The sequence below is a fragment of the Carassius gibelio genome, chromosome B17, assembly GCF_023724105.1.
Source record: "Carassius gibelio isolate Cgi1373 ecotype wild population from Czech Republic chromosome B17, carGib1.2-hapl.c, whole genome shotgun sequence".
NCBI classification, from domain to species: domain Eukaryota; kingdom Metazoa; phylum Chordata; class Actinopteri; order Cypriniformes; family Cyprinidae; genus Carassius; species Carassius gibelio.
The window spans coordinates 28884205-28911441 of record NC_068412.1 but is presented as its reverse complement, the minus strand read 5'-3'; the positions used below and the strand labels follow the sequence as shown (position 1 = coordinate 28911441).

The 27237-nt window shown below is 43.0% G+C and overlaps 3 protein-coding genes across 9 annotated transcripts in view; 1 reads left to right on the top strand and 2 right to left on the bottom strand.

Annotated features, from left to right (window-relative positions):
• Positions 1–26: 26 nt before the first annotated feature.
• Positions 27–22558, bottom strand: fancm (FA complementation group M). Of its 4 annotated transcripts, none has more exons than XM_052581460.1 (25): positions 21115–22558; positions 20315–20716; positions 18969–19141; positions 18815–18892; positions 18240–18398; positions 11237–11368; positions 10795–10927; positions 10621–10713; positions 10262–10354; positions 9979–10160; positions 9674–9880; positions 9004–9208; positions 8423–8574; positions 7739–7894; positions 5246–5944; positions 4895–5159; positions 4615–4688; positions 3569–3640; positions 3393–3497; positions 3146–3299; positions 2560–2666; positions 1979–2353; positions 1580–1895; positions 428–719; positions 27–342 (listed from the first exon to the last, which is right to left on the bottom strand). In XM_052581460.1, the coding sequence occupies exons 1-25, from the start codon at positions 21161–21163 to the stop codon at positions 231–233; spliced, it is 4785 nt and encodes a 1594-aa protein (XP_052437420.1). In that variant the 5' UTR covers positions 21164–22558; the 3' UTR covers positions 27–230. The 4 variants fall into 4 exon arrangements, with proteins under 4 accessions (XP_052437420.1, XP_052437421.1, XP_052437423.1 ...); XM_052581461.1 differs by having other exon boundaries at positions 3569–3637; positions 21115–21361; XM_052581463.1 differs by having other exon boundaries at positions 3569–3631; positions 21115–21361.
• On the top strand, positions 12415–17414 carry LOC127976798 (heme-binding protein 1). The gene is made up of 5 exons (XM_052581473.1): positions 12415–12785; positions 14999–15093; positions 16011–16152; positions 16297–16480; positions 16819–17414. Exons 1-5 carry the CDS (start codon positions 12590–12592, stop codon positions 16988–16990), a joined length of 789 nt encoding a protein of 262 aa, XP_052437433.1. The 5' UTR covers positions 12415–12589; the 3' UTR covers positions 16991–17414.
• Positions 22559–26172: 3614 nt separating the features above from the next.
• Positions 26173–27237, bottom strand: part of LOC127976787 (TOG array regulator of axonemal microtubules protein 1) — a 13558-nt gene continuing 12493 nt past the window's right edge. For all 4 annotated transcript variants that reach the window (XM_052581452.1, XM_052581454.1, XM_052581455.1 and 1 more), the window contains exon 22: positions 26173–27237. This exon is cut by the window's right edge and continues 30 nt beyond it. In XM_052581452.1, the coding sequence (XP_052437412.1) occupies positions 26990–27237 (248 nt within the window). In that variant the 3' untranslated portion in view covers positions 26173–26989.

Genomic DNA, 27237 nt, shown 5'->3' with positions numbered 1-27237 from the left:
CACCGAAGGAGAAGAGAGACGAGCGATTATTAAAAAGATGGAGCTCTTTTATTTCTCAGAGTAGTTCCTGCTCATTTACCTGTAAACATAAATACTTCAGAATCACCGGAGCGGCAACATTCATAATCTTTCCTAAACGGAAAACATTTACGTCACATGAAGAGACGATATAATCCTGATTATCCATAAAAATAAATCCATGTTTGATAAAGCATTAAAGTGCAGAGTGTTCAGAGCGGGTGGGTGATGAAAGCAGGGTCGCAGCTGTAGCGCAGACAGCGGTGAACATCCTGGGCTCTGGAGCGGCTCATGTGTGCAGACGCCTGCAGATCCTCCACCGAGCTGAAACACAAACACCATCACAGCAACACCTTCACCTTCACCGTGTCCTGCACTACTTCAGGAGTGTCAGGTGTGGACCACGCACCTGTTGATCATGTGACTGACGGAGCTGAAGTGATGGCACATGTTCAGTGCGCTGATGTAGCTCATGTGAGGCAGCGTCAGGTAGAACTGGAGAGCCTGCTGACGGTGACCTTTGACCTCTAGAGGAACGCCGATGGCCTGACCTTTCCTCCGCTCCACCTGAGTGAGTTCGGTCAGTAGAGCGGCGGTGTCTTTTGGACCGTTACTGACCAGCAGCCGAACACCGGCCTTCACCAGCGCCGCCAGCGTCCCGTCATAACAGCGGCTGCGCTGAAACACACGCACCGCCTCACCTGAGCACACACATACAGAGAGACAGACACACACAGAGAGACAGACGCACACACAGACACACACACACACAGAGAGACAGACGCACACACAGACACACACACACACACACACAGACAGACAGACACGCACACACAGACACGCACACACACACACACAGAGACAGACGCACACACACACACACACACACACACACACACACAGAGACAGACGCACACACACACACACACAGACGCACACACAGACACGCGCACGCACACACACGCACACACACACACACACACACAGACGCACACACACACACACACACACACACACACACACAGAGAGACAGACGCGCACACACACACACACACACACACACACACACAGAGAGACAGACGCACACACACACGCACACACACACACACACACACAGACGCACACACAGACGCACACACAGACCCGCACACACAGACGCACACACAGACGCACACACACACACACACACACACACACAGAGAGACAGACGCACACACACACACACACACACACACACACAGACACACACACACACGCAGGAGATCAGAACGACCGTCTCAGGAACATTCACACAGTCCGAAGAGAGAAAGAAGGAACTAGGGCTGCACGATATTATCAGAACGTTAGGAGAATACACAAATAACATTAAGATTCTGTTTCGGATTAAATATAGTAGTAATGTAACTATTCCTTTTTTTATATTATTAGCCTAAATAAGCGAAATACACGATTAAAATAAGGTAAAAAACTAAAAGAAACATGACTGCACTTTCTTTCGTGAGTATATTATCAGGAGATGTTTGTTGTGGCAGTGTTCTTCTGATGGTGAAGCGGTTCTCACCAGGTTTGCTGCGGTCTCTCTCGATGATCAGACACACGCGCTCGAACGCCGTCTGCAGACGCTGAATCCTGTCCTGCAGCCGTCTGCGGTTCTGCACGCCTGCGAGCTCGGACTCGCTCTGACGCTCCACTGCCATGCGGTTACTCACGATGAAGTCTGAGCTGGTCAGAGAGCAGACGTGAACCTGCAGGCCGTGTCTGAGACGCAGACGGGACACGACCTCTGACCCCCCGCTGATGCAGCGGCTGTCCACTAGCACTCTCAGAGGAGCGTCTGCGGCCGGCGGGGTCAGCGTCTGCGCAGTCACTGCGGTCCCCTGCAGACGGGGGATATATATATAAGGTTAGAGCTGTGGTTCAAGCACACACTGATCTGTAACAGCGCTCGTGTGATTCTCACCGGTCTCTCCGGGAGGAAGTGGAGCTCCTCAGACAGCGCCGCCTGATCGCTGAGTCTCTGCCGCTTCCTGTCGTCTCTGCTCTGGAGACGCTGCGGCTCTTTAAACACAGGAGCGGTCTGCTCTTCCTCCTCCTCTTCCTCACTGGAGTCCTGGACCCGGATGATCCGCGAGCGCTTGCTCGTCCCGTTCCTCTCCGCTCGGATCTGTCGGATCTGGACTCTGCGGCGCGTGGGGTACTGTTTCCTCCCGTCCACGAACGAGTCTTCATGGATCACCTCCACAGGCTCTTCATCACCGTCGCTCTCACCCTCCTCATCATCACTCCCATGAACCACAAAGCTGTCCTCTCCGTACGTCTCGTCCTGTTCTGGGATCTGAAACACAGTCTCCATTAAAACAGACTCAACAGTCACGCTTCCATCCGCATATTTTGATGTGCATTTAGGAATACAGCATGATATAAAATAAAGCTTCTGTCTGAACACTAATCCAGCATCTATGGGATGGAAACTCTAACCCTAAAGAAGATGTGCTGACTGTCACGATGTGTTTTCAGCAGATCTTTAACTCAGCAGCTCACCTGTGAGAAGATATCCACGTTGTGTTTGGGTTTAAAGGTCATGCGGAGCTGGTTCTGCACCGCTGGACTCCTCACAGACTTCAGATAGATCGCCTGCATCTCCGAGTCTGACCACCAGGACACCACACACAGAAATATACAGAAATCTCATTCACGGTTGCATGTGAGAAGCACATCTAATACAGGGAGAGATTACAACATTCAAAAGTTTGGGTCTGTCAGATAGTTTTTTTTGTGTGTGTGCACCAAAGCTGCATTTATTTGATCAGAAATACAGTAAAAATGGTGAAATATTATTCTAATTTAATCATCTGTGTTAAAGTGTAATGTATTTCTGTGATGCTCCGCTGTATTTTCAGCATCATTCCTCCAGTCTTCAGTGTCACATGATCTTCAGAAATCAGAATAATGTGATGATTTACTGCTAAACCGTGAGAGATTGTATTTTTGAGGATTCACAGATGAACAGAAAGTTGAAAGGAACAGCATGTTGTAATGGTTTAACAGCGGTCACGTGGGATCAGTGAAATGCGTGGCTGTGGTGTTTGTGTCAGCAGAGGATCAGAGGAGAAGCAGTGGATCTCACCGTTCAGACCCTGAGAGCACTCAGTAGTGTTCACCACAAACCCCTGCAGCGAGTGATTCTGTTCATCTCCTTCATCTTCATCAGAGGAAACATCTTCATCTTCAGAGAGCTCCGCCTCCTCGTCCAGAAACTGCCGGCCCTCACGACGGACCTTCTACAAGACACAAGACACAATCAGATCACACTCCTGACGCTCTCCTCAATGGCAGACTAAAAGTGCTGTACAGATAACGGTGAGGTGACGTACTGGAGGCTTCGTGACGTGATGCAGCTCCACAGATCTGGGCTGACGAACACACACGTCCTGAAAATCATCATCATCTGACAGCAGACCTCCATCACTGTCCTCAGACTGAAGAACAGAACGAGAGTGAAGCAACGAGAGCTAAAGCACCGTGAACACAAGCAGCACGAGGAGTGTACCGTGTTCAGCGCAGCCGCATGCTTCCGACGAGCCTGGACCGGAGAATCAACATCACTGCAGATCTGTGACTGCTGCAGGAACACACACACACACACACAGACACAGACAGACACAGACAGAGACACACACACACACAGACACACACAAAAGCATTACTACATGTGTGTTTCCATCACTTCTAGACCTAAAAAACTTGTTTTCATCTACAGTTGCATATTTAATTTGGAATATTGCATAAAAGCTTAGCAAATATAACTGTGTTCAAGAGGAAAACCCTTCCTGGGAAACTGGTGCAAAGTATAAATAATAAAATAATAAGCTGCTGCTGCTGTTGTTTGCTCTATGTAATAAATAACGAAGAGCATGAATATGAAAAGAAATCGACACGTCATGCTTCCATCCATGTATTTTTATGAGCATTTTGGAATATCACACATAAAAAGGTTGAATGGAAAATGACGAGATGTGCATAAATTCTAAAAATGTGCATGAACAAAAACTTGAGTCTGATAAACTTGTTTCCTGATAAGGAAAACTGTGATGAAAGCGCTGGATAAACTGGTCCGTGCGCACTGATAGAGTCACGAGACGAGACTAACAGCTTCTGAAATCAAAAGCCTGAGTAAAGGAACCACACACACTATTAACAACTTTGGAATGGGGCTATTTTAATCATTTCAGCTATTTGTTGGTCTTTTGGACTTTATCTAAACATCTCTTCTGTAAAATATCTTCCTCAGGAAATTACTAAATAAGAAATAACATGCATCTTGAATGATCTTTCTTATTTTGTTAAAATAATTCACAAACTTTTGCATGCCAATTTACGTAAACCTAAACTAAAATAAAATACAAAATCTTATTTCAGCTCTTTTCCACAGAAACATTTCATTTTCATTTGGTTTAACTTTTTTGAAACCGTGATATTTTTTCCATATCCCACCCCCCCCCCCCCCTCCATCTGTGGTTTTTTATGTGATATCCCAAAATGTGCATCAAAAATACCAGGATGGAAACACAGCTAGAGTCACATGACAAATCTGACCTTTGGAGAAACCACCGGATTGACTTTATGAGTCCTCAGATTCGTCTCATCCTCGCTGTCACTGCTCAACACGCCTGAAACACACACACACACACACACACACACACACACACACACACAATGTTCAGATGAAGTTCTTAGCAATGCATATCACTGCTATCTTCATGAACATGATCTTCACATGATTTTTAGCATGAAAGAGAAATGTATAATTGTGACTCGTCCGTCTGAGACACTGATGCTGCGGGACACTGATGTCACTATCCGAGGAGCCGGTCACCTGTGGATGAGGGCCGCTCTCGAGGCGTCGTGTGTGAGGATCTGGGCGGTGATGGACGCGAGCGCAGCTGATCTTCTGCTCTACGGGTCGCTGGAGGCAGGGTGGAGTGGTTTGGTGTGGAAGCGCTGGGTCTCGTCCTCCACTGATCTGAGACCAGCACCTGAGACACTCTCACAGCTGATGCACAGACGTCTGCTGACCCCAGATCAGTCGGTTCATCCTCCTCCGAGTCAAAGCCCAGGTCAAAGTTGACAGAGAAGAAGTCCTGCGAGTTGAACATTTCTGATCATGACAGATCGCGGTAATCTGATAAGGTTTTATCATGATTTGTGGTAATGGGTTCATTCGTACCTGTGAGCCGCTGAAGCCCTGCTCGGATCCTCTGCTTCCGTCAGCAGGAGTCTGCTGCTTTCCTTCAGGTCCTGTGCTCCTGTCTGGCGTCTGCACATCAGGAACACTCATCTGGAGGAAGGCTTCATCGTCTCCGAACAGATCCACGCTCTCGTTGAAGCACACCTGGTCTTCCTTCGGCTCTTCAGCGTGGTCAAACAGCTGATCCCAGCCTGGAGAGACGGATCTCTGATCCACATCCTGCTCCTCTTCAACAAACGACGGCTCGTCCGCCATCAGGCTGAACGTCACCTGAAACGAGTCTGTTGGTGGACCGCTGAGGTTGGTGTGGATCTCTGGGAGACTGATCTGGCAGTGCTTCGGTGGAGATCTGGACAGGAGATCTCTGACGCTGGCGAGGACGGTCTGGAAGGCTGCGGTGGTCAGATTGTGACCCGAGCGTTTAGGACAGAGCTCAGGCGGATAGAACATGTGCTGAAGATCCTCTTCCTCTAACAGATCCATCAGATCCAGCTCTTCTGTGTTCTCTCCTCTCTGATCTTCATCCAAGCAGTGCTCAGTGTGTGTGCGTCTCCTCTCACCATCAGCCGTGTTTGGTGTAGTCTTCTTCTGGATTTTGTCAGGATTTGGTTTTGTTGTTCCTCCAGCATCTTCTTTCTGCAGATTCAGCATGAGCTCAGACTCAGAAGTACAGTCGTCCTGTGAGGAGAGAAGATCAATGAGACACACACACACACACACACACACACACAAGTGACTGCATGTGTGACCCTGGAGCACAAAACCAGTCATACGAGTCAAGCGTGCAAAAAAATGGGTGAGTTTTTTTGCACCAATATCTTGAATTTTAGTTCATAACTGCACTTATATGTGTCAGCAGTTACTATGTGCACAGTAAAGTGGATCTTCTGTTTCGAAGGCAGTATTAGAGAATGATTGTGTTACTGAGACTAATCCAGTTCAGCAGATTGAGTGGATGATCTGATCACTGCAGAAACACAGCAGATCAATATCTGACCCCATCAGACGCGTCTCCAGCTGCTGTTGTGACACGCTGAAGAATGGCGTGTCCAGTGTCTCGTGGTCATGACCCACTTCCTGTGGGCGGAGCTTATGTAAGAGTTCTGAGAAGCGTTGCATAAGAGCGTTTGTCCAGAGAGACGCTCAGATCACAGCGAGTGGAAACAGCCTCCAGCCGATCGTGACGTCACTCAGCACATCGTTTTACTGATATCAGATCCTCAAGTACTCTGCTGAGAATTAGGGAATGTTGACGCAACCTTGTCTGCTACAGAAAATATATATTTGATAAATATAACTTTAAATTTAAATAAATCACATATAAAGTTTTGGTTTGATGAAGGTGAACTGAAGACTTGTTAAAGAACTCTTTGAGACTCAGTAAAGCAAATCAAATATAGAAAGTAAACACTGTTGAAATAGTAAAATAAAATGCTGAAAATACAACTTTCAACCGAACTCATTTTACAAGCTTGAATATCTCTGCAATATCTCCCAAATACTAGAATAAGGAAATAACTTTTATTAATATCTGTACAAATATCTGCCAATGGACTAAAAAAACGACTTAACTCAAAGGGAAATCAGATCCATACATATATTTTGACAGATAATTATTTGTGTTTTAATCATAGACTCACTTTGATCAGTTTTTCAAGACTTCATAGCTTCATTTTGCATCTGCAGTAAATGATCTTGATTTAAGGATGTTTGATTCAGTTCACAGGAGTCATTTAAACTACTGGAAACGATTCAATGCCCTGGATGTGTTCATAGAGCTGGATGATCACTGTCTGCAAGCGGTGCATCACACACACACACACGCACACACACACACACACAGACACACACGTTTGTTTTTGTGTAAAGTGTGTTCATCCCATAGGTGTAATGGTTTTTATTCTGTAGAAACTGTATATTCTATCTCCCTTCACCAACCCTACACCTAACCCTAACCCTCACAGGAAACTTTGTGCATTTTTACTTTCTCAAAAAAACTCATTCTGTATGATTTATAAGTGTTTTGAAAAATGGGGACATGGGTTATGTCCTCATAAGTCTCCCTCTCCTTGTAATACCTGTGTCATACCCATGTCATTATACACACACACACACACACACACACACACACACACAGGAAAGATGAAGCTCACAGCATCTGTCACTCAGAGCTCCTGGGAGTCTTCTACGAGCTCGTATGAAACACAGATAACAAATCAAACAAACACAGATGATCCATTTCTGAAAACCAATCCTGCTAATGACTGATGACACGCATTCAGAAACAACACAGTGAGCAAACACAGATTCAAACACGCTTCACCTCGACAACTAAGACTCTGAGATCTGTATCAAGACATGAGACGTGTGTGTGTGTGTGTGAGAGAGAGAGTGTATCTGTGTGTGTGTGAGAGAGAGAGAGAGAGAGAGAGAGTATCTCTCTGTGTGTGTGTGTGTGTGTGTGTGTGTCACCTGCTCCTGCTGTCTCATGCGGTCGATCAGCTCCATGATGGAGGTGAAATGAAGGCAGCGGTCTGAGTGTCCGAGGCTGTGAGTGTGGAGCGGCCCGTTCTGCCAGTGTCTCCACTCCCAGAGAGAGAGCTCTCGGACGGGCCCCACACACGCTCCCTGCACACACACACACACACACACACACACTTAAGAATTAATGCATGAATAACAACTACCGTATTTTTCAGACTATAAGTTGCACCTAAGTATAAGTCGCATCAGTCCAAAAATACGTCATGATGGGAAAAAAACATATAAGTCGCATTTATTTAGAACCAAGAGAAAACATTACCGTCTACAGCCACGAGAGGGCGCTCTATGTGTTCAGTGTAGACTACAGGAGAACTGAGCAGTATAGAGCGTCCTCTGGTGGCTGTAGACACTTGGTTCATGTCAAATTAATTTTGATAAGTCACACCTGACTATAAGTCGCAGGACCAGCCAAACTATGAAAAAAAGTGCAACTTATAGTCTGGAAAATACGGTATGCATCACATTATGTTCATTAGTTTCTAATAAAACTGTAATCCAGACGCATGGACATTTAATCTGAAACGCAAGGCTGAATATTAGAGTAGATCTCCAGTGAGCACAGGTTTACACTGATGTCTGGATGGTTCTCGCTGTGTTCTGGTCTGTATTGACCTGCTCTGACGGCTCGTCTCTGAAGGTCAGAAAGGTCGATGGTCTGAAGACCGGCTGAGGTTCATCTGAAGACAGTCTCATGCTGGTCATCCACTCGGCCTCTTCAGCTGCGGTCAGAAACCCGTCGTCCTTCACACACTTCTGCTCTCCTCCTGCAGAACACACGAGACACACACACACACACTTCACTGAAACAAAGTCACCAGGAGATCTGGCCTTCACAGACGACACAACCACATGATCTCTAACTTCACTACAGTCAGCTAACATTCTTCAAAATATCTTCTTTCAGCCAAGCTGTGGAACAATTTACATTTTTGGATGAACTATCTCTTTATCAATCACTGCTTAAAGTGCACTATCATAGAACAAGATGTTTTTTTACAGTATATATTAATTTTGTTACTAAACAACTTAAAAATGCATTAGATGTTGAAATGTTAACTCATGTAAACAGATATAATATGATTGTAAAGTGCAATGTTTTTGGAATATAAAGCTAAAATGTAGAAGATAAGCTGTGTTTGTAATGAGTTTCTCACAGATCCAGGAGCGTTAGGTCTGTGATGTGAGGTGAGTACCGTTGATCTGCCGAGCGAGGGACGAGCGGCCGCTCTTCACCGGTCTGTGCTGGAACTGACCGCAGCTGATGTGCATCTTGTGCAGCGTGGGAGTGACCCCTGCGGGCAGCATGCGTGGACTGTGAGCAAACATCTGGAAGCTGTGCTTGTTTCCCATGATGCTCTTGTTGATGCTGCGCCGGTTGCTCTGGCTCTGGTTGTACGTCTGTGAGAGAGCCATACACACAACTGGTCATCCTCACCTGTGCTCTTCTAGTAGAATCAGATGCCATGGTTTTAATAATATTTTGTTTCATTTTTTTTCTCCCAGATTTTTTTTTTTTCATTTTAACTGTTAAATTATTAGTATTTACGTTTTTGTTTTATTTTTAAACCTGTCTATATATTTTGGATATGTTTATTTCAGTTTTAGTTTCTTTAAACTAAATAAAAAATAAGAAATGTTGCCTTAGCAAATACCTTAAAAAAATATATAAAATTTTATTGATTTTAATATATTTTATTTATTTCAGTTAATGTTTAAGGTTTATTATATGTAACAACATTTTACTCTTATGGTTTAATATCCCTCATTTAATTGAACTCTATTAATTACATTTGTTCTTTCAGTCATTTTGCTGTGTATTTGATTGTTTTACTGCTGTGTACTGCTGAGAGTGGTCTTCCTCACTCGTTCCTCGCGGCCCTCGGCCAGAATGACCACGATTCGTCCCTGACGCCGGCGTCCCGTGCGGCCCATGCGCTGGACCAGACGGATCGGACTCTTCTGAGCGTCGAAACACACGATGAGATCCACCTCACCGATGTCCAGACCCTCCTCACCCACACAGGTGGACACCAGCGTGTTGAAGCCGCCTTCACGGAAGCGCCGCACCACCTTCACACACACACACACACACACACACACACACACACTGTGAGCACCTCAACCATCCCCTGTTCTCACAGGTCTGGTGTGAACACGAGCTCTCGTACCTCCAGCTGCTCTTTCTGCGTGAACCCTCGAACCCCTTTCCCAGCTGAGGCTTGACCCATGAAGGTCATGACCCTCAGCAGCGGCTGATGACGGCTCAACATCTCAGCGATCTCCTGCACGCTCTCACGGAAGGACGAGAAGATCATCACACGTGTGCTCACCTCAGCGGATGGCTTCGAGTCTGGACCAATCACAGCAGAGCTCAGTCACAATCTGACCAATCAGACTCAAGAAGAGACACACACACATGGCGAGGCTGTTTGATCTGGTCAGGTGATCTACCTGAGCTCGTGGTCCACGTCTCAAAGTGCTGCAGCACGACCTCGTCCAGCTTCTGTAGTTTGGGGTGACTGTACACATACGGCTCTCCAGGATCTACAGACCAAACACGTCACACACCGTCTGCTCTCCTTTAGCTTTTTATGTGTTTTTTTTATAATTTATGCACAGCTCTTGTTTCCATCCAATGTTTTTTTTTTTTTTTTTTTTGCAATGCAATATTCTAAAAATGCACATAAAAGCAGAAACATAGCTACTTGTGTGTTAAAGAGCAGCAGGAACATTCTTCTGAACATCTGCTTTCACTGAAGAGAGAAAGGCATAGGAAGAGTAAATGATGACAGAATGTGTATTTGTGAGACCTCGGCTCGCTGTGGTGAACATGCTCTCCATTTCCCTGTAGAGATCCATGAAGACTGGACTCCTCTGGAGCTCGTTCCTCACGCGAGCCGACTCTGAGAAAACAACAAACACAGCTGAAGTGAAGAGCAGAGGAGCATCAGCGTCCGGCGACACCAGCGTGAGTGTCGGAGCACCTCTGGGTCCAGAGAAGATGTTCTGGATGAAGAGGAAGAGAGATCTGACGCCCATCTGCTGCAGTAACTCATAGCCGTGATACAGACTGATGCAGATGGAGAAATCCCCCTCGATCACGCCCTGCTGCGGACCCTGCTCAGAAACACACATTCACTTCAGTACTGGATTACAGGACGGTGTGAGGATCTCTACTTCACTTATTATACTTCATTTCTGATTAGTAATATGCATTGCTAAGAACTTCATCTGAACAACTTTAAAGATGATTTTCTCAATATTTAGATTATTTTGCTCCCTCAGATTCCAGATTTTCAACTAGTTGCATCTCATCTGGTTTTGTGCTCCGGGGTCACATATGGTTTCATTATCTCAGGCCGATAAAACAAAAGTAAAAGCAAGAGTGTGTGCTCAAACACAGGTAAAGTGTGTGTGTGTGTGCACCTGGATGTGTGGCGGTGGGTTGCGTCTGAACTGTTCTCGGGACAGAATGATCTGGTATTTGGTGAGAGAGCGGAGGTCACGCTGATTCAACAGCCTCATCTGGGTCAGACGGGACGTGAACTTCTCCAAAACCTGCGGGAAAAACAGGCCACAGCTGTCTGAAAACCATTACAGCAGCACAATGCAGCACTCGAACGTCTGCTTTCAACACAATCACGTCTTCATCTGACAGACTCACCGAGTGTTTGCTGCCCTGCTGAGAAAACAGGGACATAACAAACAATCACTGCTGATTCAGGACAAACACAGACAATGCACGACAGTTTCCACAGAAATACTGCGCAGCTGAAGACACACATAAAGCGTTTCAGAATCAGTGTTTTCCTGTTCATTCCAGACTAATGATAATCCTGAACTTTCATCTGAAAATCTCCATTCACAGCATCACACAAACACAAGCAGCAGTTCAAGGACTAATGTGTGCATTTCTGGCTAAAGTGTGATCAAACTCAGGGGAGATTATCAAATTATCAAGCTTCTCAAACACTGACCTGAACACACACACACACACACACACACACACACACACACACACACACACATACTGCTCTACATTTACATTCAGCAGATGCTTTCAGAAGAGCATTGATATGTAAGTAAGTGCTATGACAAATCTTGGTTAGTCGAATGCTACCCATAGCAAGGTTTATATATATGTGTGTATGGGTGTGTGTATGTGTGTGTGTGTGTGTGTGTGTGTGTGTTTGTTTAACAAAATAAAAAACAAGTAGATAGAATTTAAAAAGAATAGAGAAGGCTGTTGTGTTAGAGGCTTTTTTAAATAAGGTAAGCAAGTAGAAAACGAATAAAGAGAGCAAGCGTTAGAGGGTCAAGTCAACAAATAGATAAAATAGAATTACAATAGAGAGTGCTAGAGATAGAGGGCAAATAAAGATGGCAGAGATGTGTTTTTCTATACACTGAAGCAGATTAACAGGAAAAACACAGTCACAATCTTCATTTATATACATGTATAGTTTGAAAACATGATTGCTAGTTAGAAGCATGAACATCTCACACTGTACTCTTCATCTGTACTCGCGCTGTCGGTGTGTCTGATGTATTTATACTCTTCTGCGCTGGGTGGGCGGAGCTTGTGCGGTCACGTGATCGCGACGCTGCTCTTAAACACGTCACGATCGTCGCGTCTGCAAAACAACACGTACGAACCGAACGCATTTAATAACGTGAGATTAACGATCGATCGCCGCGGGTCGCGGGCATGACGGCGAGATCCGTGTAAGCGCAGGTCAAGAGTGAGGCTTTCAGTATCGACGGTCACCGGATTCGGCGATGGATCCCGGCGGGTGTCGGATGAACGGCGGCGGAGGCGGTGATATGATCACACTGGAGGATCTGGAGTCTATGTCGGAGGAGCAGCTGTCAGACGGTCCCGAGGACGAGCAGGAGCCGGAGGAGGAGGACCAGGGGAGGCTCCTGCAGTACTGGAGGGATGTGGCCCGCGGGCACCAGGTGGAGGTGCCGACAGGTACAAAAACACATCAACCGCGGGGCGCCCGCCTCACGAACTGCACCGCAGCGCCGGGGTTTCGCGCCAGATTAACGCTCGTTCCCCTCAGAGGCTCGAAATTCAGACTTTAAAACGATAAACCTCCAAATTCTGAGGAAAACAGTCAAAATGGCGGGATGTAAACTCTGGATTTTGAGGGAAACGTCAAAAGGGCAATTACGAGTTTGTTTATTCCCTATTAAACCAACTGTTCTGAGGAAAAAGTCTGAAATATGAGAAAAGTTTCGATTAACGTTACATTTGTATTTTTTTCCATGGCTTCTTGTGGCTCATATCGATATAAAACACCGTAAACACCACAGTACAGAATAATAAACCGTCAATTCAACTTCATTCTCTATAGTGGATGTTGGTTTTAGCACACAAAATATTTGATTATTAAAAACAATGAGGGAACGGAAGTATAATATAATTGTAATAATTTTCAGAAGGATTTCTGGAGCTTATGAGTAAACACTAACAACCAATCAGAATCGTCCTGATATAAATAGCTCGAGCATTTAAAGCGACAGGCGACAAAACTGCAACAACAGATGGAAACGGCCTGTTTGGTGTCTGTAAGAGGAAAAAACGAACTTTTTGAAGATATGGAATCTACCCATGCGAATAGATAAACACTTGTATATGTATCGTGGATGTTTTCTTTCCACTAGTCTGAATGATATGGAAGTGAAATAGCTCTAAATCTCCATGTTTTGTTTTGAGACTGTATGCAGCCAGTCAGGATTTTCCCATGATTCACGTGTGACCTACTTCAGCAGATTATCACCGAACGCCTAAGAACTGGGCTCTCTGCGTGTAATGGAACACAGCCGTTAGTGTATGAGAGAGACCCGTCTGTGCAGGGTTTGTTCTGTAGATCAGGTGACGTGTGTTTGTGGAGCGGAGATCTCTCAGAGATTATCAGCCCCGTCTGCTCCACACCAATGCCTTTCTAAATCCAGTCCAGTAAAGCGCTTTACACGACTGCACACGTGAAGAGCAAACATCAGTAACAATAAGAGATTCACTCCATTCACTGATATGAACAGAAAAACTCTAGTTAACACTTTACAGTAGGATTTCATTTGTTTAACTGATTTATTATGAGGCAAATCATAAAGAACACAATTCATTAATGTTCATTTCTACACATACTAATTCATTCTGAAGCAACATGAATTAACGTTCAGAAACCTAGATGAGTAAGTGCTGTAATGATTGGTATTTTTATGATGCCTCATGCTAATGAACTAAATCTTACTGCACAGTCTGTAGTAAAACTATCCGCTGGTCTATCTTGTCAGAAGCGGTCAGTGTTGTGGTTTAGTGACCTTCACACCACACGGTTCAAATGAGGCCAATCTACTTCACGTATGACCAATCTTAACGATAATGAGATGACTAACTAGTAAGACTAGTCTAAGCAGTTTATCCAAGCATCCGCTCATGGTTAACACCGTGATGGTCAAACTCAGAGCGATTCTGTGAATAAGACGGATCCAGGATCAGTCGAGTGATTGAGCTTTTGTAAAATAAATTAATTGTTAATAAAAACTAGGCCCTTGAAAGGGGGCAGAAAACTAATTGTAATACAACATTTCAAAATAAGAGTCTGTAGGTTCCACATTATGCAGTATTTTTTCAGCTCGTTATTGATATTTTGTTTACGCATTTAGTCGTATCACAACTTATGTACACAATTAAATTTAAAGTATTAATTCCCCTAATTATTAAATCAAACAGTTTGAAGTAAAAACAAATAAAAACCTAGTGTACTTTTTGGATTCAAATTAATTTAGCTTGGTAATGTCTCATCATTTTATAAAGTAAAAACATTATTCGGTAGATTCTTATTGTGCTTCTGATGTGTTTCTAAATTTGTCAAATTAAGAGCAGAAAAAGACGACTGTATATCTCATCTGTTCATATGTACGTGCTGACTGATGTGTAAATCTGAATTCACCCACGCAGAGGGTTCTGGGTAATCTGACTGATGCAGTGTTTGCTGTCGCTGCTCGTTAGCGTCCCGCGGGGCAGACGTGCGGCTAACGCTCGGCCAGAGAGCCCCTCGTGATCAGTTTACAGCGAGAGGAAATGTCAGCCAAACCCTAACATCATGACACAGTCACAATACACAAGGCTTCAGTGTGATGAAGCACAATCTGAACGCTGATGTCAATCTTCCACAGACATGGCTGAACCCATCCATCAGATCACCACCAATAACGAGGGCACACACACACGGGAGCAGGTGCCCTACACACTCCTCACACGCAAGGAGAAGGTGCGTACATCTGACCAATCAAACACACCGTCACACTAGCACAGCTAGAGTCATCAATACGAGTGATGCATGTGATCAAACACGGCTGCCTGAATCTGACATGACCATAATGAAATCAAGTCACTTTTTGATTGGCTGCTGAAATCATTAGACTCCACCTACTTCCACTAATTGACACTTTCCACAAAAGCCAGGAATGAACCAGAGCTGGAGGCAAAAACTCCACTTGATGGGATAATAAAAATGGCTCAGATGTGACAAATATGCTGCTAAAACTGAATATTATGAAACGTAAGAGAATCTTCAGAAGCCGAACTGCATCAGAGCATTTCAATCTAACCAACATCAAACACACAAGATGACAGCACAGCTCAAAGTTAACATTTACTTCTCAGAATTATTCACCAAAGATTTAACCTTAAGATTTAATCAGATTTCATCTGTGTATAATTTGACAGAAAACACAACATTTGTTAATCAATGCTTGGTTGTAATTCCTGAAGGCTCTGGAATAGACTCGAGTTCGTCTCTTTCTAAAGAACACACGGCAGATTATTGCTGAAGTGAAACAAAGTTAGAAAGGTTTACAGCAAAGATAATGTAGTGTACTATATTTATATTATTTTATGAGGTAAACAAGGAATGTAGAAACAAGTGACCTCTTCTACATATTCAGACATAGACACCCTTTCAAAATGAAACCAAGATATAAGACCCATCCTTTCACTAATTCTGTCCCCAGGATACATCGCCCCTTTAAGGGTTTAAATGTCAAACTATTAAATCAAACCAAATCCTCTCTCTTGTGTATCTGCATGTGTTTGATCAGCTCCTCCACCGACTCTGTGTGTTGTGGTACGGTGAGGATGACTGATGGTGCTTCTGACTCTCTCTCTGTGTGTGTGTGTGTGTCGTAGTGCGGCGAGGTGGTGTTCGAGAAGCGTCACTATGAGAAAGCGCATTGGGCCTGCATCACGGTTCACGAGGACACGTATGAACAGAGCATCTGCTATGGCTTCATGAAGATCATGAGATACATCTGCCAGCAGAACTCAGCAGGTCTGTAAACACTCCTGCATCACACACACATCTAGCAGCATCACACACACACATCCAGCATCACACACACACATCCAGCATCACACACACAGTTGAGCGCTGCGTCACGTCAGATCTCAAACACACTTGTCTGTTCTTCTGCAGGACGTTATCTGGGGCTGACGATCCCGATCGTGACGGTGGTGCGCACCGATGAGACACACAGGACTCTGTCGCGAGCCGTGACCGTAGCGTATTACCTGCCCCCCCCGCACCAGAGCGAGCCGCCGCGGCCACACGACCCCGAGATCATCATCGAGCAGTGGCCTGCTGCGGTCGTCTACACCCGGTGAGAACCCTCCTCCTCTCACTATCACTGACACACAGCACCGTTACAGTAATGCTCTTACACTGCAGGTCATGTGGTCAGACTCATCAACGAGTGAAGAACAGCTGACCACAGAGCGCTTTACATCAACCGTTATACCTGCATCGGCTGACTCTTAAAACTATATTGTAGAAATGGTTCCTGGTTCTTAAATAAAAATGAGATTTGATGAGAATAATAAACAGTCTGAATCATCTGACTCCCACTGTAAGTTTACTACGGTAAACATGACTAACTGAGGGACGAGTCGAATGATTTGAACTGGTTTTGAGCTAGCGTCTGTGTGTCATGTGACTCAGGGCCTTCACGGGGGCCACGAACGAGCTGACCATCCTCCACGAGATCAGCAGTCTGGCCGAGGCTCTGGACCGTCCAGCCGTCTGCGTCAGCGACTCCTTCATCATAGCTGGATACACCAACCCCGCGGCGGCCCACCGGCAGAACGAGATCTGGTTCCTGGAGCGGCCCTGAGCCTCCCTTACCCACAATCCTCTGCACCTCTGGGTCACCCTGTAGTTCCTGAGTGCTGACCGTGTTTCTGTGTGTCACACTGAGTGTAACTGGATGTCAGTCACTCTGTGAAACACTGTTGCTGTAAGACAATCATCACGTCTCCCCTCTTCTGTCTGTCTCTCGCTCTACTAGTGATGATCAACATATAGATGCACATATATTAATATAATATTGTCATAGTGCTATTTTTGTCAAGTATTTTTCCAGCTTCTCTGTCACGAGCACAGATGTCAAACAAGCACAGTGAGAGTTTTCTGAATGAGCTGATCTCTGATCAGGGTCTGACGGCTGTGAATGTAAACGCTCGTATAGACACTACACCACTGTGAATGCTTCTGTTCACATTTCTGTTCTGATCTGAATAAACTATTACTGAATCACACCATGGCTGATGATGTCACATCAACTCCAACCAATCAGAGTCAACAAACCTGAATCCACAAAGAATGACAGAGTTCAGGGTTAGAGCCAGGAACCCAGATCCCCCTCCACTACACACACAGAGCTGCAGAAGGGCAGATAAAGCCACAAATATTTACCAAAAGTTTTCCACCCCTTTACAACTCTCAAGACTATAAAATAATTATATTTGAAGTTTAATTCCATTTATTTTAATGACTGATCTTTTTGGAATGGATGTATTGGTTTAAAATCTCATGGGGACTTCAAACTTTATTTTAAATACTACAATTATATATTTATATTTTAGAATTTCTGTGGAATTCTGGATGTTTCATTTTTTTTAATGATTAATCATTTTTGAAATTGAAGTTTTAACTCAATCCGATGGGGACTTAAAAAAACAAAACATTATGATAAGATTATTGTAAATAAACCCCTGCAGCAGATGAAGCAGCTGAAGCGTGATACAGCAGAGCGTTCTGACAGATTCCAGCGCTCCGGTGAGACGTGGATAAACCCAGCAAACCTTGAATAAAGCACTGCAGACGTGTGATGCTGATCTGAGCCCAGCAGAGGACCACAACACACACAAACACTGTCATAGCCCTATCATCATCACTGCTCTGATGAAACACACAACACACAACAAGCACAAGATTATAGAAATCACAAACACTGTTTCGAACCACTGAGAGTTCTCCTAAAGGGAGATTTCAATACCACAGCAAAAATCCCTAGCCAAAATAAAACGACAGCCAGAGGATAAAAACAGATGAAGCAGAGAGCAGTGATAGCGGAGGTGTACCTGCAGGTATCTGGTCTGATACTGTGCGAGCGTCTCTCCCGGCGGCACCACGATCTTCTCCAGACTGCGCTGATGGACGTGTGTCTGGACGTCTGGACTGTCCTCCGATCGCAGCTCGATGTGAGAGATCAGGAGGTTAGAGATCACCTGCTGCACCGCCTGAAACACACACACACACACCTGATGGACTTCAGCTCAGCACTGCAGCGAATGGGTGCCGTCAGAATAACAGCTGATAAAAACATCACAATAATCCACAGCACTCCAGTCCATCAGTGAACATCTGGAGAAGACAAAAGATGAAACTAATCCAGCATTAAGATGATTTTAACTCAAATAATCCATAATAACACTTCCTCCAGTGGAAAATTGTTCTGAATCAGGAGAGAAATCTGCGCAGATCAAGCAGCGTTTAAACAGATCTAAATAAATCTGTGAGAGACAACAGGAGATGCACTTTTTCACCAGAGGATGTTTTTATCAGCTGTTTGGACTCTCATTCTGACGGCACCCATTCACTGCAGAGCATCCACTGACGAGACACTGATGCAGTGCTGCATCTCTCCACATCTCACCTTGACGTCTCCTCCAGGTGTGGCGCTGAGCGCTAGAACACGGAACTGCTGCGTTTGGTTGCTCAGCTCACGAATCACCTGCAGAACACACACGAACCATCAGAACTGATCTCCCATCATGCACTGTGTCTCAATCAAGCAGGTGACGCTCTACCTGACAGTACGCGTGGTTCCCGGTGGCCTTGTGGGCCTCGTCGATCACTACACACCGGACGTGTGCGGCCGGACAGGAGTTACGGCTCAGATCGTTCACCATCACCTGAGGAGTCAAGAAGAAGACACGCTTGGATCTCCAGAGCTCCCTCCGCTGCTGCGCTGCCGTCGAGCCTAGAGCGCACACACACACACATCAGCATCGAGTCTGTAACTTCACCTCGTCTCAGAATGCTTTTATTACACCAGATTAATGTAAACACAACCCACTGTGAACACCCTCGCGAATAACCTTTTGTAATCTCATGAATGATTGTTTTAGGTTCAAGTGTGTGAGGATTTGGTAACGAGCAGAGTTCTGTTTCTAAAGCATGCAGCGCCATCTGCTGTCCATTCGGAAAATCTCAGAAATGTTTCTCGAGTCTCGATGCATTATTTATTCTCCCAGCCCTAACCGACATACACTTCACACAATCCAGTCATGATTACAGGTTCAGCAGTTTATGGAGAACCAGCACCTTCTAGTGGTGAAGAAAATATTTAAATAACAGATAACATTACAATTATTTTAACAAATTATAATATTAAACAGTACATTTTAAATAGCAGTTTAAATAATTGAACAGCAAATTAATAAAAAAATCATAATAAATATTAATATTACGAATAAGAAAGACAATAATATCACAAAAAGGTTATTTGTTTATAAACCTGTGAGTTCTATGCCATGTAATTTTAGTATCACTGATATAATGTTATTGTTTTTTTATTAATACTTGTTTTAATTTTTAAATTATTTTCGTTTTAATTTTAGATGAAGTTAAAAAAAGTTCTATTGTGCATTTTTGGATTTCTATTTATTGTAAACATGTCTATTATGTATCTACCATTTATTTTAAGTAGTTTCTATTCAGTTTCATTGCACTGTTAATTACGTTTTTAAAACTACGTTTTGTTTTAATTGAGGTTGTAGTTAACATTAATAACCCTGGTTATTTGACATTAAATAGAATAAATATTTTTATATTCCTCTCCTTTGTGGATTCGAAGTTAAATGATCAATTTTGTTACTAAAACCTCTGATATCTGACTGCTTTAGTTTTTTTTAATTGGTGTAATAATGCAAATCAGTGTCCCTGCAGCACAGAAGCAGTCATCAGTGTACATTGTTAGTAATTTATCCATCATTTTAAGAAATGGCTTCTTCATAACCAACAATATTTATTTTGATAAACTGAGCAGCCCTGTTAATTTCCTTTAATGTTAAACTGGATTTCCTTCATGAACTCCTGCACTAGAGTCTGGTCCCCATGAACCCTGAGGTCATGACCTTGTGTGTTTGCTGACCTGTGAGCTCGGCCATGTGTTCCTGTGGGATGCCCATGACCCCGTGGCAGGCCTGGATCTGCTGGGCCACCAGGGGTTTGGTGGGAGCCATGAAGACGATCTTGCCGGCGGGGAACCAGCGGTAGAAGTTGTACATGAGCACGGAGGCGATGAAGGTCTTTCCGAGGCCGGTGGGGAGACAGACCAGTGTGTTCTTCAGCAGCGCCGCCTCCGAGATGCGCAGCTGGTACTCACGGAGAGGGAAGTTAACGGGGTAGATCCAGACGCGGCCCGCCGAGGGGTCGAAGCCCAGCTCTGGAGCGGCCTGCAGCGAGCGCTCGGCCTCGTACACAGCCACCAGCATCACATCATCATCCTCCTCCTCCTCTTCATCAGGAGCCGCTGACGGAGCTGGAGCAGGCTCTGTGACACATCATGTTTGTTATGAAATATGTTCCAGAAACAGAGCAGCTTTCAGTTAGAGCTGGGCGGCACATCGAAGAGATACAGTATGATGATGTAACCATAATTTAATAATCACAGATTCTGTAAAAGTATTGCGTTTGGGGTGAAACGAGCCCCTGCTGTTGGGGCTAAAGACAGTAATTAACAGGATCATTAACAGAAGAGTGACTGGTCCATGTGTTGACATGACAAGATTCAGAAAGTAAATATCATATTTTATATTATTTGTGAGTCCATGTTAATAACCTCCATGTTTAGAACGAAACCAGCATCCTTAAAAACATGATATGAATCATATGTAATAAAACATCATTAGTGTAGTGTTTCCCAGTGTGAGAGTGTGTGTGTGTACACACCTGGTTTGCGGCCCCAGGTCTGGAACAATGTTCTCTGATTAGCGTTCATTGTAGAATCACCTCATCTTCAGCTTATTAACTCGCAAACGCGGATAAATCCTGTCCGAGCGAACATCAGACGCGCTGAAGCTCGGTGTGTTTATTAACGATCATAACCGACACAAACGCGGTTTTTAATTATCGAAACAAACGTAAACACAGCAGAAAGCGCGAAAAAGGCGACTCGAATGTGGCGCGGACGGCTGACGTCACCGTGCGTCAAAGAGCGTGCGTGCGCGTGCGCAGACGGGGAACGCGTGTTCTTTTACTGTCTATGGTTCAGACGCCTGCGACGTTCGCTTGAGCGAAATCAATAAAAAGCGCAATCATCTGAATACGATTCTTTTAACGCTGTATTGATTATATCATGAGGTAACCTCAGTGAAAACTACTGTTAAAATAAATAAAAAAGTTCTACAAAACTTGATTTTATCACGGTTTCTTATTAAAAAAAAAAAAAAAAAAAAAAACGCTGATCCAAAACTATAAAATTTATTTTATTCCAGACTCAACATTTAACGTTTAGGTTTATAAATCTTTACTTTAATAGTGGTTAGAAAATGATAGAGTCAATGTCCTAGAAACTAAATATTTGACACGTTTATAATGTAGTTTTGTTAATAATGCAACACGTAATAATAACAATAGGCCTATTAATAATAAATAATTTTTTATATTATATTTTAACTCTACTATTCTTTAAAATCTAATAGATTTGGACGAATTGTACAGAGTCGATGTAATAGAAACTGAATAATCTCCAGGAAATAATTTACACATTTATAATACAGTCAGGGGCGGATCTAGAAAAATATTGATGGGGTGGTGAGAAGAGGGCAGGAGTTTTTGAGGGGTGGCAACATATGGCAGACGTATACTGAATATGTACTGAATTTAGTCACAGTTATCACAGTTTGATGATAAATATATGTACACACTACAAAAGGACACAGGCTATCATTTACAAACTTAATCTCATGCAATCAATGTCTTGCATTTGAAACAGTTCATATAAGGAATAAGTGACCATACCCCATAAGCCCCTCACACTCACTAATGCATACAGTATGCATCAACATGTCATTAAGAGCATTATAAAAGGTTCAGTGTTATCAATATGTCAATTTATTATAAGAAACACGAGACTTTAACAGCCAATGACATCTATGAAAACTTGTGTGGTATTCCTTTAAAATAATGTTTTAGTATATCTTTTAAGTATATTTTACTTGTGCAATATCTTAAATAATTTCTTTGAGTTAGACCAAACTTTTATTTTGGTGGGTTGTAACCAGAGTTTCTGTGTTTTTTAATTAACTATTAATTATTAGCTATTAAGCCTACTTGAAGTACAGCATACTGAGCAATATTACTATAGTTCTGTTTGAATTTCTTCAAGTTATACCGAGATTTTATTTTGCCAGGTTGTCATAAAGACATTGCCTTTTCTGTCAGTTAGGGGTGCTCCGATCGGCCGATCGTTAATGCGCATCTCCTCAGTAAAGCCGGTTTTCTAATCAGCGGTTAATTCCATCAGGTGCGTGATTTCACATAGAGCAGCTGTTACTACACAGAGCCGTTGTTAATAGAGAATATGCGCAAATCCACTTCATTTTCAGCGTTTTTTGGCGCATCTTCTCAGTTAACAACGGCTCTGTGTAGTAACAGCTGCTCTATGTGAAATCACGCACCTGATGGAATCCGTGCACAGACCTTTTGAGGGGCATGTGCTGAAACTGAAAAAGGGCACCCCCCCCCTCCCTTTTTTATATCAATTATATATATTCTCTTTTTTAGCTATTCTGTTTATTTGTATTATTTGGTTAACATGATTATGAATGACATTGAAGAGGGGAAGGTGAGCAATGAGTCAAGTATTTTTGACAAACTTTTTTGAAATATAATTTAAGTAATTATGTCCAACTCAATTCCAGATTATAAGAAACTATAGCCATACCGTTACTATAACATATCTAACATGTATCCGCCTTCCTGGCAAACATTTGATACTGTGGTGGAACAGGGATGTTGGTCTCTTGAAGGTCTCTTATTCACTACACTTTCCTTAAAATAAGCCAGCAATGAAAAAATAAAAAATAATAAAAATAGTGTGAAAAGTACAGTTGCAGTGAAAAGCATTTCTGAAGCATCATGTGACACTAAAGAGTACTGAACTGGAGTAATGATGCTGAAAATTCAGCTTTGATCACAAAAATAAATTACATTTTTAAATAGATTCAAATAGAAAAGTTATTTAAAAAATTTTTAAAAAAATATTACACAATATTACTGTTTTTGCTGTATTTTGGATCAAATAAATGAAGCCTTGGAATGAATCATGAATTACATTCTGCATGATAAAATATAAAAATTTCACAGTGATCTTCTGTCATTTTATTTTAGTTACTACTACATTACTGTAGTAAAACCATGTTTTACTACATTTTATACATGTGAGGACGAGCGGAGAGTATACCATAACATGATTAGCCTAAATGTTAATAAATTAATTGTATCAGCAATCATAAATCAAAGAAGAAATTTCTTAGAAATATGTAATCTAGGTGACGAGGATCACTCGTCGCTGTGTAAGTTCCAGTACGAAACAGCGGGGGGCGCACCTGTTATGATTCTCCGATGGTAAAAACAAATTATATGTTGTTGTATTACTTATCAATATACAGTTTTTGACCAGCGAATGTGTGCAAATGTGATTTTTTTTCTGTCCATCATTAAAACGGCGACAGCGCCTGCCGCTGCCGGCATCACATTACATTTTCATCTAGGTTACAAACTAGTTTTTGTAGCTATATATACGGAGCGCTCAGTTTTTCCTGTGGTAAAATGCATTTGGCCAAAATCGCATTTTATAAAAGATGAAATGCTACTGTATGCACAGGCTATTTAAGTGTTGGCTATGTATTGGCTATGACTAGATGGCAAATGTTAGACCTCTCTCTCAGGCTACTTCCCACCATAGACAGTAAAAGAATGTTTACCCACATGTCTCAGTCAGTCAGTCAGACATCAAATAAATAAAATATGAGCCTTTATAAACATTGTGTTTAGTAGTACTTATTCAAACAACAAGACATTTATTTACCCTTCGCAAAACTTTGTTCAGCTCAGTTGTTGTCTACTGTACTGCGTGTTGATTCAATGAATATAGAGGGGGCGGAGTTATCAGCTTAATGACAGCTTGAGGAACGAATAAGATTTACACAAGCTCATTTTAAGAACTTTCATTTGCTAAATATTTGTAAAACAGACAGACAGACGTAAAGGGTGACCAATAGCATTGATAAAAAAATAAATAAAAAAAATAAATAAAATAAAAACCAAAAAAAGGGCACTTTGGAGTGTAAGGGCAAAAAGGGCATGTGTTCTGCACAGGTTGAGCCTTACCTGTGCACGTGCCTGACCTAAATGATTTATACTTTATTTTAATATATATTAAAAATGTATAAGGTGTGCATTGTAGCTGACACCTAAATGAACACATTACAATTGTTTTATTACTTCAAGTCTTTCTCCTCAAATGCTATTGAGCTTTATTGCGTTTGAGCCCATGTGAAAGAGTAGCATAATTTACATATGATTTACAGTTTATTTTAATAAATATCAAACATTTAATTCAATTGTGCATTATAGCTGACACCTACATAAACAATTACAGTTGTTTTTATGACTATAAGTCATTATCCTCAAATGCTACTGACGATAGATCGCATGTAACTTTAGAGACGGTCCCTAAATTTGAGACTCGTCCAACGTCAAGCAAACTTTATGTCTGTTTTTTTTTTTTTTTACTTTTAGTTTTCTTTTCTCTTCGCTGGATTGGATTCATCCATCAATTATGAACATTCAGCTGCAAACATGAGGTGCGAGCGGTCGCGAGCGCGGATGGGAGAATGGAGAAAGTTTTTTTGTTTTGTTTTGGAGCAACTGGGATGGTGCCCCCTCTGGGAGTTGGTGCCCTAGACAGATTGAGTCAGTTCGGGAGTTCGGAGCGGGATCGCGAATCATTTGAGTCAGTTATGGGGATCGCGAATCATTTGAATCAGTTCGGGAGTTCGGAGAGGGATCGCGAATCATTTGAGTCAGTTATGGGGATCGCGAATCATTTGAGTCAGTTTGGGAGTTCGGAGAGAGATCGCGAATCATTTGAGTCAGTTTGGGAGTTCGGAGAGGGATCGCGAATCATTTGAGTCAGTTCGGGAGTTCGGAGAGGGATCGCGAATCATTTGAGTCAGTTATGGGGATCGCGAATCATTTGAGTCAGTTTGGGAGTTCGGAGAGGGATCGCGAATCGTTTGAGTCAGTTTGGGAGTTCGGAGAGGGATCGCGAATCATTTGAGTCAGTTCGGGAGTTCGGAGCGGGATCGCGAATCATTTGAGTCAGTTATGGGGATCGCGAATCATTTGAGTCAGTTTGGGAGTTCGGAGAGGGATCGCGAATCATTTGAGTCAGTTATGGGGATCGCGAATCATTTGAGTCAGTTTGGGAGTTCGGAGAGGGATCGCGAATCATTTGAGTCAGTTTGGGAGTTCGGAGAGGGATCGCGAATCATTTGAGTCAGTTCGGGAGTTCGGAGAGGGATTGCGAATCATTTGAGTCAGTTCGGGAGTTCGGAGCAGGTTCGCGAACCATTTAAGTCAGTTTGGGGATCGCAAATCATTTGAATCAGTTCAGGAGTTCGGAGAGGGATCGCGAATCATTTGAGTCAGTTCGGGAGTTCGGAGCGGGATCGCGAATCATTTGAATCAGTTATGGGGATCGCAAATCATTTGAGTCAGTTTGGGAGTTCGTAGAGGGATCGCGAATCATTTGTGAAAATAATTGTGTTTGTCACAGAAACGTTGTTACTAGTCACAATATATAAAGAACCGATCATTATTTTTAATCATTATGCTCATCATGTGTAGACGCATTAATGATCTTCGATCAGAAACTGAATTATTCTGTCACATAAACGAATGAAGAGAGCGTGTAAGTGCAGAAGGACCACAGCACACGTGTTTACAGAAATAAGACACTTTATTATATAGATAAATCTCTGTCTCTGATATAATTTACTGAGGAATCTCATGGACTGGCACCTGTGTTCTTCTGATTCACTCACACACATCTTCCTGCTCACAACACTGGGTTTATTGTTTCGTTTCTAAAAACCCAACAATAACTTCAGTCATGCAAATAATCTAGGATGGGTCGCACTTAAAACAGGCCATAATGAAGTCAATATTCACCAATACACATGTACACTACTGGTCAAGAGTTAGGGGTCAGTGAGACTTGTGATGTTTTTAAAGACGTCTCTTCTGCTCATCAAAGCTGCATTTATTTGATCAGAAATACAGAAAAACATTTTTTGTTATTACAATATAAAATAACGGTTTCTATTTTAATATCCTTTAAAATATTATTTATTTCTATGATGCAAAGCTGTATTTCCATCAGCATTATTCCAGTATAAAGTGTCCCATGAGCCTTCAGAAATCATTCTAATATGATGATTTATAGATAGAAGGATTTCTGAAGATTATGTGACACTGAAGACTGGAGGAATGATGCCTTTATTTTACATCGTAATAATATTTCACAATATTAAAGTTTACCCTGTATTTCAGATTGATTAACCTCAGTGTTGATGAGCAGAAGAACCTCTCTAACGGTTGACCGGTCGTGTATATCTACCGTACAGCAGCGACACACAGTATCCATACAGATAATACTGAGCTATTATACAGTACAAGAGTCTGGTGTACACACACACACACACACACACAGGTGTCTGTTAGAAATAATCAGAGCAGCATGAGAGTGACTGTGCATTTAAAGTGTCCGAGTGTCAGGCTGAGAGAGGTCAGAGAGGGTCTGTGGGGGTCCGGCTCTCAGGAGCTGCTTCAGGTCGCTCTGGACGTTTGCAGACTGTGAAGCGGCGCTCTCCAGCAGCGTCTGACCCATGTGTGTGTGCAGCGCTTCGGCCAGCTTCACTGCGGCCGGCCGCACCTGTCCACTGTAAGAAGAAGAGCTGAGCAGCGTCCAGAAGAGAGGAAGCACCTTCTGCTCCACCAGCTGCG

Excerpts from the sequence above, each read along its gene's own strand:
- LOC127976798 (XM_052581473.1), top strand. The coding sequence starts at position 12,590 with ATGGATCCCGGCGGGTGTCGGATGAACGGCGGCGGAGGCGGTGATATG. Across the intron at positions 12,786-14,998 it reads CCAGGTGGAGGTGCCGACAG|ACATGGCTGAACCCATCCAT; the intron begins GTACAAAAACAC and ends AATCTTCCACAG. Across the intron at positions 16,153-16,296 it reads CTGCCAGCAGAACTCAGCAG|GACGTTATCTGGGGCTGACG; the intron begins GTCTGTAAACAC and ends GTTCTTCTGCAG.
- fancm (XM_052581460.1), bottom strand. The coding sequence starts at position 21,163 with ATGAACGCTAATCAGAGAACATTGTTCCAGACCTGGGGCCGCAAACCA. Across the intron at positions 9,209-9,673 it reads CCGAGGGCCGCGAGGAACGA|ACGTACAACCAGAGCCAGAG; the intron begins GTGAGGAAGACC and ends GCTCTCTCACAG. Across the intron at positions 720-1,579 it reads GAGAGACCGCAGCAAACCTG|GTGAGGCGGTGCGTGTGTTT; the intron begins GTGAGAACCGCT and ends GTGTGTGCTCAG.